A 19,121-nucleotide genomic window follows, 5' to 3' on the forward strand; every position below is an offset into this window, starting at 1 on the left:
AATTTTCTATAGAAATAAAATTTCGACAAAATTTTCTATAAAAATGAAGTTTTGCCAAAATTTTCTATCGAAATAAAATTTTGACAAAGAAATAAAATTTTGACAAAATTTTCTATAGAAATAAAATTTTAACAAAACTTTCTATAGAAATAAAATTTCGACAACATTTTTTATAGCAATAACATTTTACAAAATGTTCTATAGAAATAATAGTTTGGCAAACTTTTTGTATAGAAGTTTTGACAAAATTTTTTATAGCAACTCAAATTTTGATGAAATTTTTTGTACAAATAAATTTTGACAAAATTTTTGAATAGAAATAAAATTTTGAATAGAAACAATATTTTGAATAGAAATAAAATTTTTACAAAATTTTCTATAAAAATAAAGTTTCACCAAAATTTTCTACAGAAATAATATTTTGACAAAGATATACAATTTTGACAAAATTTTCTATAGAAATAAAATTTTGACAAAATTTTCTATAGAAATAAAATTTTGACAAAATTTTCTATAGAAATAAAATTTTAATAAAATTTTTTATAGATATGGAATTTTGACAAAATTTATTATAGCAATAAAATTAGACAAAATTTTCTATAGAGATAAATTTTTGACAAAATTTTCTATAGAAATAAAATTTTGACAACATTTTTGAATAGAAATAAAATTTTGACAACATTTTGAATAGAAACAACATTTGGACGAAATTTTTAATATAAACAAAATTATGAATAGAAATAAAATTTTGAAAAAATTTTCTATAAAAATAAAATTTTGCCAAAATTTTTTATAGCGATAAAATTTTGACAAAGAAATACAATTTTGACAAAATTTTCTATAGAAATAGAATTTTAACAAAATTTTCTCTAGAGATGGAATTTTGACAAAATTTATTTTAGCCATAAAATTTGACAAAATGTTCTATAGAAGTGACAAAATTTTTGTATAGAACTAAAATTTTGGCAAAATTTTTCATAGCAATAAAATTTTGATAAAATTTTTTGTACAAATAAATTTTGAAAAAATTTTCGAACAGAAATAAAATTTTGACAAAGTTTTATAGAGAATTACAATTTTGACAAAATTGTTTGTACAATTAAATTTTGACAAATTTTTCTATAGAAGTAACGAAATAAAATTTGACAAAGAAATAAAGTTTTGACAAAATTTTCTATAGAAATAAAATTTTAACAAGATTTTCTATAGAAATGAAATTTCGACAAAATTTTTATAACAATAAAATTTACAAAATGTTCTTTAGAAATAATAGTTTGACAAAATTTTTGTATAGAAATTTAGGTAAAATTTTTTGTACAAATAAATTTTGACAAAATTTTTCAATAGAAATAAAATTTTGACAAAATTTTCTATAGAAATAAAATTTTTACAAAATTTTTCAATAGAAATAAAATTTTGACAAAATTTTCTATAGAAATAAAATTTTGACAAAATTTTCTATAGAAATTAAATTTTAACAAAATTTTCTATAGAAATTAATTTTTAACAAAATTTTCTATAGAAATGAAATTTACACCAAATTTTTTAGGGCAAATAAATTTGACAAAATGTTCTTTTGACAAAATTTTCTATAGAAAAAAATCACAAAATTTTCTATCGAGATAAAATTTTGACAAAATTTTTTATAGCAATAAAATTTTGACAAAATTTTTTGTACACATAATTTTTTTGTACATTTTTTGTGCTCAGAAATAAAATTTTAACAACATTTTCGATAGAAAAAATTTCGACAGTAGAAAAACAAACAGCGAGGTAACAAGACAGCGGAGAAAATCCTTGAAAACGGTTCTGACGAAGTCAACCGAAATATCGGAAAATAAAAAAACAAGAAACCAACAATTTCAACTTTAATTTATAAACCTATAGCCGAGATTATGAGATAAATCATAAAAATTTTGTATAGCAATAAAATTTGACAAAACGTTCTATCAAATAAAAGCTTGACAAAATTTTTGTATAGAAATAAAATTTTGACAAACTTTTCTATAGAAATAAAATTCTCAATAGAAATACAATTTTGTGAAATTTTTTATAGGAATAAAATTTTGACAAAATTTTTTATATAAATAAAATTTTGACAACATTTTCTATAGAAATAAAATTTTGTAAAATTTTTTATAGGAATAAAATTTTGACAAAATTTTTTATAGAAATAAAATTTTGACAACATTTTCTATAGAAATAAAATTTTGAAAAAAAATTTCCATAGGAATAAAATTTGACAAATTTTTTTATAGAAATAACATTTTGACAAAATGTTCTATAGAAATAAAATTTTGATAGAATTTTCTATAGAACTAAAATTTTGACAAAATATTCTATAGAAATAAAATTTTCTATAGAAATAAAATTTTGACAAAAGTTTCTATAGACATAAAATTTTGACAAAATTTTCTTTAGAATTAAAATTTTAACAAAATTTTCTAAAGAAATAAAATTTTGACAAAATTTTGAAAAGAATTCTAAATGGAACTAGGCGATGTCCATCCTTCCGTTCATCCTTGTGTCCGTTCTTCCATACGTCCCTTGAAGTCACGCTAACCTCCGAACGAAATAAGCTATCGACTTTAAATTTGGCTGAAGTCGTTGTTTTTGATGTAGGTCAGACGGTATTGAAAATGGGCCATATTGGACTACTGTTAGGTATAGTTCCCATATAAAGCGACCCCCAAATTTGGATGGCGGAGCTTTTTGGAAAGTAAAATTCATCCGGTTCCATTCATTTGTAAACCGATTTTTTTGTTTTGAATTCTTACACTAACAAAATAATTTAATTTGTATTTGTTAAATTAAAGTTTACTAAATTAATTTTAATATAATTTATTTTAGTTTTTCAATGCCCTTTAACTATCACTATTTATTAAACTCATTTAATAAAATCTTTACGAGAGAACATAAGTGAACGTTAGATAAATGTCGTTTTGGTGTAGTTCTGTAAACGACATTTATCTAACATTCACTAACACGGCTCCAATATTACCACTATTTTTAATCCTAAAGACCTCTAATTAAATTAAATGATGTCCTAAGAAAAGAAGTGGGGCGTGTGAAAAAAGACTTAGGAAACCAACATTCCATTAACAATCACGTTAGTCCCAAATGGCAGAAAACAAGCAAACCCAAAATCTCACAAAACTCTATGGTATTTGTGCAAACATGGTCAAACTATTAGAAGACCACTTTAAAATACTTAACTCTTCTCAACAAAATCTGTGATTAAGAATCCTGACATGAAGTTGGAGGAAACAAAAAACCCAACCCAATATGGTCTTAAATATAAAAAACGCACTTAGAAAAATGAGGGTAAACAAATAAAATACCCAAAAAAAAACAAAGAACTCTCGAAAATTATTTTCAACCTGAGTGAAACAAGCAACTCTACGTGAAATACGTTTGTGACTAGAATGAAATTAAAGTTATTTACTACCACTCTAACAATAAGAAAGTTAATTTATCTACACCTAAAGAAAAAATATATTTTGTGCCGAAGGATATTTTAGAAAAATGAAATTCCTCTTTGTTATAAAGTATTTGCTGTAAGACCAGAAAACCCGAGTTATGAAAAGCATTGTAACGTTTGTCCCTAAAATTGTTAAAAAAATTTGTAGTCGAATGAAAAGAAAGTTTGCCTGAAATTTCATCTCTCAGAAAAGAAAATTCATCGTTCAGTGTATTAAGTTTTTAATTTTTTTATATACTTCCATATTATTCCTCCTTGAAAAGAAATTATGTAGCAGGGTGAATCCTTAAATTAAAGCAAATTTAATTAAAATAAATTAATTTTATAGTAAATTAAATTGTATCGTATTTAAAGTAGCTATAATAAAATTAAAATTATATTAAATAAAATTAAAACTATAGACAGAGAAAAATATAACTATTTCCAATTTAAAAGTTGATTGAAGTTGAAAACCTAATCAAGTTAAAATTTAACTGATACAATTAATTTTACAATTAAATTTAAAATTAATTTAAAAAAAAAAAATTTTTAATTTGATTAAAATATTTTTCTAATATATTACTAATACATAAAAATTATAATTACATACAAAAATTTATAGTAAATTAAATTGTATCGTATTTAGATTAACAATAAGTAAATTAAAATTATATTAAATAAAATTAAAACTATAGAAAAAGAAAAAACTATAACTACACTATTTCCAATTTAAAAGTTGATTCAAGTTGAAAATCTAATCATGATAAAATTTAATTGATACAATTAATTTTATAATTAAATTAAAAATTAATATAGCCATGAACATGATCGAAATATTTTTTTAATATATTATTAATACATAAAAATTATAATTTCATAAAAAAAATATTTCCAGTTAAGAATAAAAATATATTACTTTGTGCCATACTCTGGTATACAAAGTATAATTAAATTAAAAAAAATATATAGTTCATGGCTATTCATTGAATATTTTTTTAAATATATTATTATTTACTAATAAATAAAAATTATAATTACATTAAAAAAAGTCAGTTAAGAATAAAAATTGTTTTGTGCAAAATTCTGGGATACAATTAAATTTATAATTAAATTAAAAGCAAATATAGTAAAGAAAATGATTGAAATATTTTTAATTTTTTTTATAATTAATTATTAATGTATAAAAATTATAATTACAAAAAAAATATTTCCAGTATAGAAAAAGAAATGTTACTTTATGTCATATTCTGTTATACAAATAAATTTATAATTATGTTAAAACAAAACATAGCCAAGAAAATGAAATATTTTTTTTTTTTTAATATATTATTATTTATTTTTATATAAAAATATATTTACATAAAAAAAATATTTTCAGTTAAGAATAAAAATTTATTACTTTGTGCCATATTCTGGTATACAAAGCATAATTAAATTAAAAATAATTATAGTTCATGGCTATTCATTGAATATTTTTTTTAATATATTATTATTTACTAATAAATAAAAATTATAATTACATTAAAAAAAGTCAGTTAAGAATAAAAATTGTTTTGTGCAAAATTCTGGGATACAATTAAATTTATAATTAAATTAAAAGCAAATATAGTAAAGAAAATGATTGAAATATTTTTAATTTTTTTTATAATTAATTATTAATGTATAAAAATTATAATTACATAAAAAAATATTTCCAGTAAAGGATAAAAAATTTTTACTTTGTGTCATATTCTGTTATATAAATAAATTTATAATTAAGTTAAAACAAAACATAGCCAAGAAAATGAAATATTCTTTTTTTTAAATATATTATTATTTATTAATATATAAAATTATATTTACTTAAAAAAATATTTTCAGTAAGAATAAAAATTTATTACTTTGTGCCATATTTTGGAATAGAAAGCATAATTAATTTAAAAATAATTATAGTTCATGGCTATTCATTGAATATTTTTTTAATATATTATTTTTTTGTGCCATATTCTGGTATACAAAGCATAATTAAATTAAAAAAAAAAATTATAGTTCATGGCTATTCATTGAATATTTTTTTAAATATATTATTATTTACTAATAAATAAAAATTATAATTACATTAAAAAAAGTCAGTTAAGAATAAAAATTGTTTTGTGCAAAATTCTGGGATACAATTAAATTTATAATAAAATTAAAAGCAAATATAGTAAAGAAAATGATTGAAATATTTAAAATTTTTTTTATAATTAATTATTAATGTATAAACATTATAATTATATAAAAAAAATATTTCCAGTAAAGAATAAAAAATGTTCCTTTGTGTCATATTCTGTTATATAAATAAATTTATAATTAAGTTAAAACAAAACATAGCCAAGAAAATGAAATATTCTTTTTTTTTTAAATACATTATTATTTATTAATATATAAAATTATATTTACATAAAAAAATATTTTCAGTAAGAATTAAAATTTATTACTTTGTGCCATATTCTGGTATACAAAGCATAATTAAATTAAAAATAATTATAGTTCATGGCTATTCATTGAATATTTTTTTAATATATTATTATTTACTAATAAATAAAAATTATATTACATTAAAAAATATTGCCAGTTAAGAATAAAAATTGTTTTGTGCCGTATTCTGTGATGTAATTAAATTTATAAATTAAATTTAAAAAATATATATAGCCAAGAAAATGATAGATTTTGTTTTAAATATATTATTAATTATTAATACATAAAACTTATATTTTCATAAAAAAATATTTCCAGTTAAGAATAAAAATTTAATAGCATTGGGCCATATTCTAAGAAACAATTAAATTTATAAATTAATTTAAAAAAATTGCAAAGAAAATTATAGAATTTTTTTTTAAATATTTTATAAATTATTCCAATTAACATTTTAATTGCATAAAAAAATAATTCCCGTTAAGAATAAAAATTTAATGGCATTGTGCCATATTCTTAGCTTCTATTGAGTTTTCTATCGCTTTCTCCCCTTTTGTTCACTCCTGAATTCAACCTGCTTTTTCCGAATTACTAATCTCGTTTTCCTTTTGTTTTTTTATTCATCTCTTTAGATTGCACATACAGTCTACGCTTGATGGAAGTACGTATACCAGAGTACGTGGTTAAGGGTTCCACAGCACAATTAGAGTGCCTATACGATTTGGATGGCGAATCATTGTACTCAGTTAAATGGTATAAGGATGGCAATGAATTCTATCGATATGTACCCCGAGATATGCCACCAGCTCAAACATTTTTGCTGCCAGGTGTTTCAGTCGATGTAAGTACTTAACATACGGTAGATAATTTGTCAAGTGGATAATGTCATGGCCATGGGTGATAGAGTAAAAAAAAAATAAAAGCTATATTAAAAAAAAATAAAAATATTTACAAAATGAAATTTTTTGAATATAAACCCCACCAAATGAATTAAAATATTCATCTTTTGATGATATTTTAACAAAAAAAAAGTTAGTTAGGTTACTTTGCATTTAATGACATTTTTGGTACATGATTTTTTCATAAATTAACACAAATGGCCCTGAAATGTCTCTGTTTCATTTTTGTTCTATCGTTAATATGAAAGTGTTTCAAGTGGATTTTTAGCATCCACTTGGCAAAATGCAATCGAAAGAGTAATCTCTTGGGTTTAATGTAGGGTGTCCCAATATCTGAAAAACGCTAATGTAAACCCAACTGGATCGAATCCAAGAATTCAATGTAACAGAAAGATGAGTTGGCTATAAGAAGCTACGTAAAAAGTTATTGAAATATGTACAACAGAAGGCTAGGCTAGATATAGTGGCAGGCCGATATTTAAGACTCACTTAGACTATTCAGTCCATTGTGATACGACAGTGGCGAGTGCTTCCCGATTCTATGTTTAGCTCAATGACAAGGAACCTCCTTTTGGTAGCCGATTCCAAGCGCCGTTCTAAATTGTGCTTAAAAGTCTTGGAGAAGCTTTGAAATTATGCCCTCTCAGGAAAATCTTAGAGGGCATAATTGAATCCATGCAAGGCGGACATACTAGCCATTGTACCAAGGTGTCTCTCAGGAAGGATTTCGTTTTCCATTTGGACACACATCGTTTATGTCTCGCACAAAACTTGGAGAGCTTGACAGGGAAGTTTTGATGCGGCTCTAACACTTGCACTATCGTACTAGCCTTTAGTCAGTCAATGCATAACTCTCTTAATGAAGTAAAGTTGGTTTCAAGAGAAGCCTGTGCAAAATTACTGGTCACAAGTTTTCCCTGAAAAATCACAAAATTTTATATGGATGGAATAAAGGAAAGTTGGCCAACCAAAATTTTTTCAAGAAAGTTTAATCCGGACCAAGGATTGCGTACGAAATTCTACTAACAACTGTCGCTTATAGTCGTATAACTACATCTGATAACCAAACCAATAGTTACCATATTTTTTGGGCATAAGATTACGGACCTTTTTTCTGAGAGAAGCGTATGAAAACTAAACCTTGAAAAGACTCAAATGTTAATATCTTGAGGTCGATCTATGAGGGGACCATATGAACCAATTTTTGGTTACTTTTCGTTTTGGATCCGGAGGTAGTGCAAAATTGACCCAGAATTGATGAATTTAGCATGGGCGGATGTCCACCACCAACCGTTGCACTGAATTTGCATCACTTCTTAAGGTTTGATCCGAATTCAGTGTTTTGGATATGGTTTAACAAATTTTGTGATATTTTGCCAAATAAAAAAAAATATATATTTTTTTATGACTTGTAATTCAGTTCAGTTGGAAGAAGCGTAAGATTCTCTGAAACGCCCAGAAAAACAAAATTCCAATTACAGTCTTAATTGAGTTTTAAAAACTATTCAATTAAAAACTTAATTGATTCAGCAAATTTTTTAATAGAGACAAAAATCAATCACAAAAATTAATAGCATCAATTGATTTTTTAACTAACTTTCAATTAATTTTTTAATTGACTTTCAATTAATTTTTTAATTGACTTTCAATTAATTTTTTAATTTATACTATCACTGCTGTGATTGAAGACATTTCAATTCAAAATTAATTAATTCCGTGATTGAAGAAACAAAATATTTTTTGGTGTGCGTTTGACCTCAAATATTATCAAAAATTCGCAATTTTTCAAGAATGGATTTCGCATTTTTTGTTTCGACACACTTTTCACGTAGTTTTTGAAAATTGCCTTTATATTACTGCATACTGCGTAAAACAGCGGGTTTTTATATATCAACTCAAAAGAGATTCTTCTGAAGTGAAAATTATGTCCATCTCTAGAAGAGCGTTTTTGGATTTACGTTAAAAGGATTGACTTTTTTTATACCCTCCACCATAGGATGGGGGTATATTAACTTTGTCATTCCGTTTGTAACACATCGAAATATTGCTCTAAGACCCCATAAAGTATATATATTCTGGGTCGTGGTGAATTTCTGAGTCGATCTGAGTATGTCCGTCCGTCCGTTGAAATCACGCTAACTTCTGAACGAAACAAGCTATCGACTTGAAACCTGGCACAAGTAGTTGCTATTGATGTAGGTCGGATGGTATTGCAAATGGGCCATATCGGTCCACTTTTACGTATAACCCCCATATAAACGGACCCCCAAATTTGGCTTGCGGAGCCTCAAAGAGAAGCAAATTTCATCCGATCCGGCTGAAATTTGTTACATGGTGTTAGTATATGGTCCTTAACAACCTTGCAAAAATTGGTCCACATCGGTCCATAATTATATATAGCCCCCATATAAACCGATCCCCAGATTTGGCTTGCGGAGCCTCAAAGAGAAGCAAATTTCATCCGATCCGGCTGAAATTTGTTACATGGTGTTAGTATATGGTCCTTAACAACCTTGCAAAAATTGGTCCACATCGGTCCATAATTATATATAGCCCCCATATAAACCGAACCCAGATTTGGCTTGCGGAGCCTCTAAGAGAAGCAAATTTCATCCGATACGGCTGAAATTTGGAACATGGTATTAGTATATGGTCTCAATAACCATGCCAAAATTGGTCCATATCGGCCTATATTTATATATAGCCGATCCCAAATCACACAAAAATTGGTCCATATTGGTTCATAATCATGGTTGCCACTCGAGCCAAAAATAATCTAGCAAAATTTTATTTCTGTAGAAGATTTTGTCTAATTTTATTTCTATAGAAGATTTTGTCAAATTTTATTTCTATAGAAAATTTTGGCAAAATTTTATTTCTATACGAAATGTTGTTAAAATTATAATTCTATAGAGAATGTGGTAAAAATTTTAAATCTTTTGAAAATTTTGTCAAAATTTTATTTCTATAGAAAATTTTGTTAAAATCGTATTTCTATAGAAAATTTTGTTCAAATTTTACTTCTATAGAAAATGTTGCAAAATGTTATTTCTATAGAAAATTTTGTCAAACTTAATTATATACGTATTCCATCGGCCTTTTTAAGTTTAATATATACCACGTATGGACTACGTGGTATATGTTACGCACAGAAAAAAATATCACCAAAATATTTCCAATTAAAAAGTTAATTGAAATTGAAAATTTTTTCAATTAATAAATTAATTGATACAATTAACTTTTTAATCATGATAGAAACATTAAGTTAATTAAGTCAGTGATTGGAAATTTTAAAATTTTTAATTAAAAAATTAATTGATACAATTAACTTTTTAATCAAATTTGGAAGACTAATTCAGTTAAAAAGTGCTGATTTTTTTTAATTTTTAATTAAAAATGTATAAGTATGTATTAACAAATGATTGTTTGAATCATTTGTTAATCCAAATAAAAACTCTAGGCCAATTCCGAAAGTAATTAAAAATAGTTACCTTTTTTAATTAATAAATTAATTGAGTTTTGCAATCAACATCAATTAAATTTTTAATTGAATCAATTAAAAAATTAATTGAAATTTGCTGAAAAAAATCAATTAATTTTTTAATCAAGAATTTTTTCTATGCCCAATTAAAACTGTGTTTGATACGATCATTTTCGTGATTGAAGACATTTCAATTAAAAAATAAATTGGATCAATTAATTTGGTTATTGAATCAGAAACAAGTAAGGAAAGTCTAAAGTCGGGCGGGGCCGACTATATTATACCCTGCACCACTTTGTAGATCTAAATTTTCGATACCATATCACATCCGTCAAATGTGTTGGGGGCTATATATAAAGGTTTGTCCCAAATACATACATTTAAGTATCACTCGATCTGGACAGAATTTGATAGACTTCTACAAAATTTATAGATTCAAAATTTAAGTCTGCTAATGCACTAGGATGGAACACAATGTTAGTAAAAAAACAAGTAAGGAAAGTCTAAAGTCGGGCGGGGCCGACTATATTATACCCTGCACCACTTTGTAGATCTAAATTTTCGATACCATATTACATCCGTCAAATGTGTTGGGTGCTATATATAAAGGTTTGTCCCAAATACATACATTTAAATATCACTCGATCTGGAAGAATTTGATAGACTTCTACAAAATCTATAGACTCAAAATTTAAGTCGGCTAATGCACTAGGGTGGAACACAATGTTAGTAAAAAAATATGGGAAACGTTTAAATCTGAAGCAATTTTAAGGAAACTTCGAAAAAGTTTATTTATGATTTATCGCTCGATATATATGTATTAGAAGTTTAGGAAAATTAGAGTCATTTTTACAACTTTTCGACTAAGCAGTGGCGATTTTACAAGGAAAATGTTGGTATTTTGACCATTTTTGTCGAAATCAGAAAAACATATATATGGGAGCTATATCTAAATCTGAACCGATTTCAACCAAATTTTGTACGCATAGCTACAATGCTAATTCTACTCCCTGTGCAAAATTTCAACTAAATCGGAGTTAAAAATTGGCCTCTGTGGTCATATGAGTGTAAATCGGGCGAAAGCTTTATATGGGAGATATATCCAAATCTGAACCGATTTCAAGCAAATTTGGCACGCATAGTTATAACGCTAATTCTACTCCCTATGCAAAATTTCAACTAAATCGGAGCAAAATATTGGCCTCTGTGGGCAAATGAGTGTAAATCGGGCGAAAGCTATATATGGGCGCTATATCTAAATCTTAACCGATTTTGCTGATATTTTGCAAGTTTTTCGAGACTCATAAAATATTTGGATGTACGGAATTTGAGGAAGATCGGTTGATATACACGCCAATTATGACCAGATCGGTGAAAAATATATATGGCAGCTATATCTAAATCTGAACCGATTTTTTCCAAAATCAATAGGGATCGTCTTTGAGCCGAAACAGGACCCTATACCAAATTTTAGGACAATCGGACTCAAACTGCGAGCTGTACTTTGCACACAAAAATACATCAACAGACAGACAGACAGACAGACAGACAGACAGACAGACGGACAGACAGACAGACGGACATCGCTAAATCGACTCAGAATTTAATTCTAAGCCGATCCGTATACTAAAAGGTTGGTCTATGATTACTCCTTCTTGGCGTTACATACAAATGCACAAACTTATTATACCCTGTACCACAGTAGTGGTGAAGGGTATAAATATGGGAAACATTTAAAACGGAAGCAATTTTAAGGAAACTTCGCAAAAATTTATTTATGATTTATCACTCGATATATATGTATTAGAAGTTTAGGAAAATTAGAGTCATTTTTACAACTTTTCGACTAAGAAGTGGCGATTTTACAAGGAAAATTTTGGTATTTTGACCATTTCTGTCGAAATCAGAAAAACATATATATGGGAACTATATCTAAATCAGAACCGATTCCAACCAAATTTGGAACGCATAGCAACAATGCTAATTCTACTCCCTGTGCAAAATTTCAACTAAATCGGAGCAAAAAGTTGGCCTCTGTGGTAATTTGAGTGTAAATCGGGCGAAAGCTATATATGGGAGCTATATCTAAATCTGAACCGATTTCCACCAAATTTGACACACATAGCTACAATACTAATTCTACTCCCTGTGCAAAGTTTCAACTAAATCGGAGCAAAAAATTGGCCTCTGTGGTCATTTGAGTGTAAATCGGGCGAAAGCTATATATGGGAGCTATATCGAAATCTGCACCGATTTCAACCAAATTTGACGTGCATAGCTACAATACTAATTCTACTCTGTGTACAAAATTTCAACTAAATCGGAGCAAAAAATTGGCCTCTGTGGGCAAATGAGTGTAAATCGGTCGAAAGCTATATATGGGATATATATCTAAATCAGAACCGATTTCAACCAAATTTGGCACGCATGGCTACAATGCTAATTCTACTCCCTGTGCAAAATTTCAACTAAATCTGAGTTAAAAATTGGCCTCTGTGGTCATATGAGTGTAAATCGGGCGAAAGCTATATATGGGAGATATATCCAAATCTGAACCGATTTCAACCAAATTCGGCACGCATAGCAACAATGCTAATTCTACTCCCTGTGCAAAATTTCAACTAAATCGGAGCAAAAAATTGGCCTCTGTGGTCATATGAGTGTAAATCGGGCGAAAGCTATATATGGGAGCTATATCTAAATCTGAACCGATTTCCACCAAATTTGACACACATAGCTACAATACTAATTCTACTCCCTGTGCAAAATTTCAACTAAATCGGAGCAAAAAATTGGCCTCTGTGGTCATTTGAGTGTAAATCGGGCGAAAGCTATATATGGGAGCTATATCTAAATCTGAACCGATTTCCACCAAATTTGACACACATAGCTACAATACTAATTCTACTCCCTGTGCAAAATTTCAACTAAATCGGAGCAAAAAGTTGGCCTCTGTGGTAATTTGAGTGTAAATCGGGCGAAAGCTATATATGGTAGCTATATCTAAATCTGAACCGATTTCAACCAAATTTGGCACGCATAGCTACAATGCTAATTCTACTCCCTGTGCAAAATTTTAACTAAATTGGGGTAAAACTCTGGCTTCTGGGACCGTATTAGTCCATATCGGGCGAAAGATATATATGGGAGCTATATCTAAATCTGAACCGATTTCAATAAAATTTTGCACATTTGACTACACTTCCAATTGTACTCCTAGTGCAAAATTTCAACCAAATTGGTGTAATACTCAGGCTTCTAGGGCCGTATAAGTGCATATCGGGCGAAAGATATATATGGGAGCTATATCTAAATCTGAACCGATTTCTTCAAAAATCAATAGGGTTATATTTTGACCCAAAACACATACTTGTGCCAAATTCGAAGTCGATTGGGCTTAAATTACTACCTAATCCCTTGGTTACAAAAATGTGTTCACGGACAGACGGACATGGCTATATCGACTCAGGAGCCCACCCTAAGCATTTTTGTCAAAGACACGATGTGTCTATCTCGTCTCCTTCTGGGTGTTGCAAACATATGCACTAACTTATAATACCCTGTTCCACAGTGTGGCGCAGGGTATAAAAAAATTTTGTGTGCGGTGTTACCGCAACCCAAGTAATTCGATTGTGGATGGCAGTGTTTAGAAGAAGTTTCTATGCAATCCATGGTACATAAGCTTCGGTCTGGCCGAACTTACGGCCGTATATACTTGTTTTTCAATTACATTTGCAATACCTGACCCTAGAATAATATATCTATCAGAGAATGGCTGCGATCTATCGCAACCGACCAGTGTATATAGTAAACACCAATATTTGCAATCTTAAAACACCAATTGGCAAAAAATTTCAGCCACCAATATCGAATGCACCCGACGACTGTCGGTGTTTGTTAGTATGAGTGTTGGTCTCTCGAAAACATCGTAGTAAAGCAATTACACAAATTGGTTACCCATATCTCAGCAGTTTGGTACAGTCGACTCCGCTTTAGCGCAATGCGCTTTACTGAAAAACCTCGGATAACTGAAATCGATCGCATTCCCCAGTTGTTTTTTCTGTCCATTTCATTTAAATTACTCCGCTTTAGTGAAACTCCGCTTAACTGAAAAAATCGGATTACTGAAAAGTTTTTTGTGTTCAAATGAGTTTCGTCACATTAGTATGACTTCGCTTTACTGAAAATGCCACATTCTCGCTATTGAGAGAGAGTACATTTTCTTCTCCGTATTGAGAACGCTTTATTTCAAGTGAAGATGGCACTTTCAAAACAGTTTAAATCACTCTGTAAATAAAATCAACTGAAAGGTAAAATTGTAGATGGCACACACACGGAATCAAACACCTTGTTTTTATTATTTTATGTACATAGCATTGGTCATAAGTTCGGTTAACTGAAATTGAGTGGATTTTTTTCCAGTTATACGGAGTCCGCTTTACTGAAACTTTTTCAGTTATCCGAAGTTCGCATTACTGGAAGTTTTTTTCAGTTATCCGTAGTCCGCTTTAGCAAAAACTTCGGATAACTGAAATTAAATGGCTGCATTTTTAACGTTTCAGTAAAGCGGAGTCGACTGTATTCTATTATTTGGTAGTCTCTCAATTCTCTTGAGCTAATGCCAACTGCTGGTAATTGTTGTTGTTGTTGTTAAGTACAATCACACTTAAGTGCCACACTCGTTTTTTGTTTACCGAGCGTTGTTACGATGTCGATTGGTTTAAGATTGCAAGACACTGCATACGAACATTGTTATATACTATTGGTGTTTTTATTCTCGCATTTGTATCAATGTAAAAGATCGCATGGTAATTGGTGTCTTACTCACTGCCACCGACATTTTGTGGGTAAGATTGCAATACGAAAAAAAAAAAAATGCCACCGGTTGTAGTTCTCTGATATCTATCTTATTTCGTTTGAAAGTTAAGGTGATTTTAACAGACGGATGGATGGATGGACTGCATCGACACAGAATTTTATCATGACCAAGAGTATTTATATACTTTGTCGGGTCCCCTATGTTTCAATTCCTTACAACAACCTCATATGTTGGTGCGTATTTAGGAATGAGTTAGATTCTAACGAGAAATTAAAACTACTTTTTCAACTACCCAATTTCAGTTACTAATCACAATTTTCGTAGTACTTATTACGGCCTTCATTGAAATACTGCTTATTCAAATCTCACGGATATGCAAGAGTTAAGATAGTTGATTACGTGTAGTTAACCACCTCTTCACTCCATTCGTAATAGAAAAAAATACTTTGGCGGCAAAGTTTAAAGTTCATTGCTATAATTCAATGGAGTAGAGCCTGTCGGTTGTTAGCCACGGTAAGCATGAGCTAACTAGGACTCTGACTTGTCTTCACTACATCCACGTTTGGTTAGTTGCTTGTGTTGTGGTGTACAAAGTATGTCCAATAGATAGCTTCAAAGAATTCAATGAAAACGTGAGTTTCGCTTCGCTGAATAGTGAAAGTATAAAAATCACTCCATTTCGATGGCTCAGAAGGCAGTACATATTTAACATAGCAGGGTCGGTCAGGAAATTCATCGACTGTTTCATATTTTCCTTAGAGGCTATGCAAGTGTTCACCTTGATATTGCAACATGAGTTCGTCCTGGCACCATGGCTATGGGTTTGCCTTGAACATGATATCAGCCAATAAATGCTTCTGTAACCAAACGTAATAGCAATAAATTTCTTTTGCCTATGCAATGCTACCATGGCTGCTTAGTTGTACTGGGTTCTCTCTATTTCTCATCACCACTAGCAAAGTTCGCGTAAAGAACGTAGTTCTGCACAAAATACTTTACTCGCTTGCCAGGGATATATGAGCTGGCATACTCAAATGGGTAGACATGGATATGGAGAATAGCAAACATTTTCTGCTATGGCCATGATGATGATGATGATGTTTAACTTTGCCGTCTATTGCTATTGCTGGTCAAGAGCTACTGAAACTATTTCCCCATGAATTGTAGAGTAGCTGGCTAACTCTGTGGTAGCTAAACTGTATTTAAAGCTGTTACAGCATTGTTCATTTAGCCGTGGCCAGCGAAACAATGTTAACTTCACAATGTTTAGGGCACACAACATTTTCACTACACTAAGAGTTGGGGCATTTCTCCCACATTTGTTTGTTGGTCATTGCAGTGGCTTTTTTCCATGGTTAAGAGAGATTTTTGAATGGCTTACACCTAACTCGCATGTGTTTAATGGTTGTTCATACATACACTTCATTTTTTTTTTTGCTGATTTTCCTAAATGCTCAATCCCAAATGGGATATTGTTTAAACTTAATCGATTGATGTAAAATTGTTACGAAAATAAGATTTATGGTCTCAATATAGAATGGATGGACTGCCCTTTTTTTGCCATATGCATGTGTTATCGGTAATGGAATTAACTAAGATATGTTGCTGAAATATATGTTTGAAGTTAAAATCTAGTTTTAAACTCTACAACAAAAGTGAATTTATTGATTCTGATTTTGGGAGTGAGATTAGAAGAAGCAAATACTAGTTAAGAAAATCTAAGGTTTAGAGGTTTCGGTAATAACATCGACAGAAATGGAAGGCTAGCTCAAAATTTTTAGAATATAATTTTTTTGTTGGAATTTTGGCAGATAACAAAAAATAGTATATTTTCATTTTTTTTTATTATTTAGATTTTTTATTCATAACTGTGTACAATTTCAAATTTTGTAAAAAATAAAAATTCATGCATTTGGATTTTAATCATCTTTTTATTAATTCCCATTGTTCAATAATTTGTAGATATACATTTTCGATTCTATCTGAAATCCTTCAAATTTGTTGGATGTCATATAAAAAAAACTGTCACACTTCGACAAAATCTCTAGACTTAAAATTGTAGTGGGCTAGTGCCTTGGAATGAAGCGCAATATTAGTAAAAATATTGGATATATTTAAATCTAAAGTCATTTTGCAGCAATTTCGCAAAGTGCATTTATGATTTTTCGGCCGATTTCATTTTTACAAATTTTCGACCTATCAGTCGATCTTACAAGGAAAATGTGAGTATATTGGTCATATTTTCCCAAATCGGAATAACATATAAATGGGGGCTTTGTGTAAATCTGAGCCGAGTTTGATAAAAAAAAATTGAAAAAATATTCATTATACTCTCTTTGCTAAATTTCACATAAATCGGAGTAAAATTTTTGCCTCTCTGGTCATAAGAGTGTAAATCGTGCCAAAGCTATATATGGGAGCTACAGTTAAATCCGAACCGATTTCAAACGAATTTGGCACACATTACGTCACTATCAGTTTTACTTCTTGTGCGTATTTTAAAGCAAATCGGGGTAAAACTCTGGCTTCTGGAGCCATTTAAGTACATATGGGGCGGACGATATATATGGGAGCTATATCTAAATTTTAACCGATTTCCTCCAACATGAACAGGGTTTCAAATCTGACACAAAACCACGCTTGCAACAGTTGGTAGAATTCTACAAAAAATGGTGTTTTGGTAGATTTTGCAAAATATACCTCTCCAAATAAGAGGTACACCAACTTGTTATAGAAATACAATTTTGACTAACTTTTTAAATAAAATAAATAAATAAATAAAATTTTGAGAAAATTTTCTATAGAAATAAAATTAGTTGTTGTTTTTTTATTTCGGCTTAAAACCATGCATTGACTAAACTACAAGTGTAGCTTAACCAACAGAGGAAAAGAATGTTTGTCAAATTTATTCATGAGAAAATTTTCTATAGAAATAAAATATTGACAAAATTTTCTATTAAAATAAATTTGTGACAAAATTTTTGAAAGAAATAAAATTTTGAGAAAATTTTCTAGAAGAATAAAATTTCGATAAAATTTTCTACAGAAATATAATTTTGACAAAATTCTCTATAGAAATAAAATCTTGAGAAAATTTTCTATAAAAGTAAAATTTTGAGAAAATTTTCCATACAAGTACAATTTTGAGAATATTTTCCATAGAAATACAATTTTGAGAAAATTTTCTATAAAAATAAAATTTTGAGAAAATTTTCTCTAAAAATACAATTTTGAGAAAATTTTCTATAGAAATAAAATTTTGTGAAAATTTTCTATAGAAAAAAAATTTGACAAACATTTTTTGAGAAATTTTTCTATAAAAATAAAATTTTGAGAAAATTTTCTATAAAAATAAAATTTTGAGAAAATTTTCCATAGAAATAAAATTTTCAGAAAATTTTCCATAGAAATAAAATTTTGACAAAAAATTTTTGGAGAAAATTTTCTATAAAAATAAAATTTTGAGAAAGTTTTCTATAGAAATAAAATTTTCAGAAAATTTTCCATAGAAATAAAATTTTGATAAAATTTTCTATAGAAATATAATTTTGACAACATTTTCTATAGAAAAAATATAGTGAAAAAATTTTGTATAAATTAAAATTTTGAGAAAATTTTCCATAGAAATAAAATTTTGAAAAAAATTTCTATAAAAATAAAATTTTGAGAAAGTTTTTCTATAGAAATAAAATTTTCAGAAAATTTTCCATAAAAATAAAATTTTGATAAAATTTTCTATAGAAATATAATTTTAACAAAATTCTCCATAAAAATAAAATTTTGAGAAAATTTTCTATAAAACTAAAATTTTGAGAAAATTTTCCATAGATATAAAATTTTCAAAAAATTTTCCATAGAAATAAAATTTTGACAAAATTTCCTATAAAAATAAAATGTTGACAAAATTTTCTAAAGAAATACAATTTTGACAAAATTTTCTATAGAAATAAAATTTTGAGGAAATTTTCTATAGAAATAAAATTATGAAAAAAATGTTTATAAAATAAAATTTTGAAAAACTGTTCC

General features: G+C 28.1%; 1 protein-coding gene across 2 annotated transcripts in view; it reads left to right on the forward strand.

The window, feature by feature from the left end:
- The window catches only part of beat-IIIc (beaten path IIIc), a 418,441-nt gene that overhangs the window by 383,951 nt on the left and 15,369 nt on the right, over positions 1-19,121 (forward strand). For both annotated transcript variants that reach the window (XM_075297124.1, XM_075297125.1), the window contains exon 3: positions 6,529-6,737. In XM_075297124.1, coding sequence (XP_075153239.1) covers positions 6,529-6,737 — 209 coding nt within the window. The remainder of the gene's footprint in view (positions 1-6,528; positions 6,738-19,121) is intronic.

This window comes from Haematobia irritans, chromosome 2 (genome assembly GCF_050003625.1).
Source record: "Haematobia irritans isolate KBUSLIRL chromosome 2, ASM5000362v1, whole genome shotgun sequence".
NCBI classification, from domain to species: domain Eukaryota; kingdom Metazoa; phylum Arthropoda; class Insecta; order Diptera; family Muscidae; genus Haematobia; species Haematobia irritans.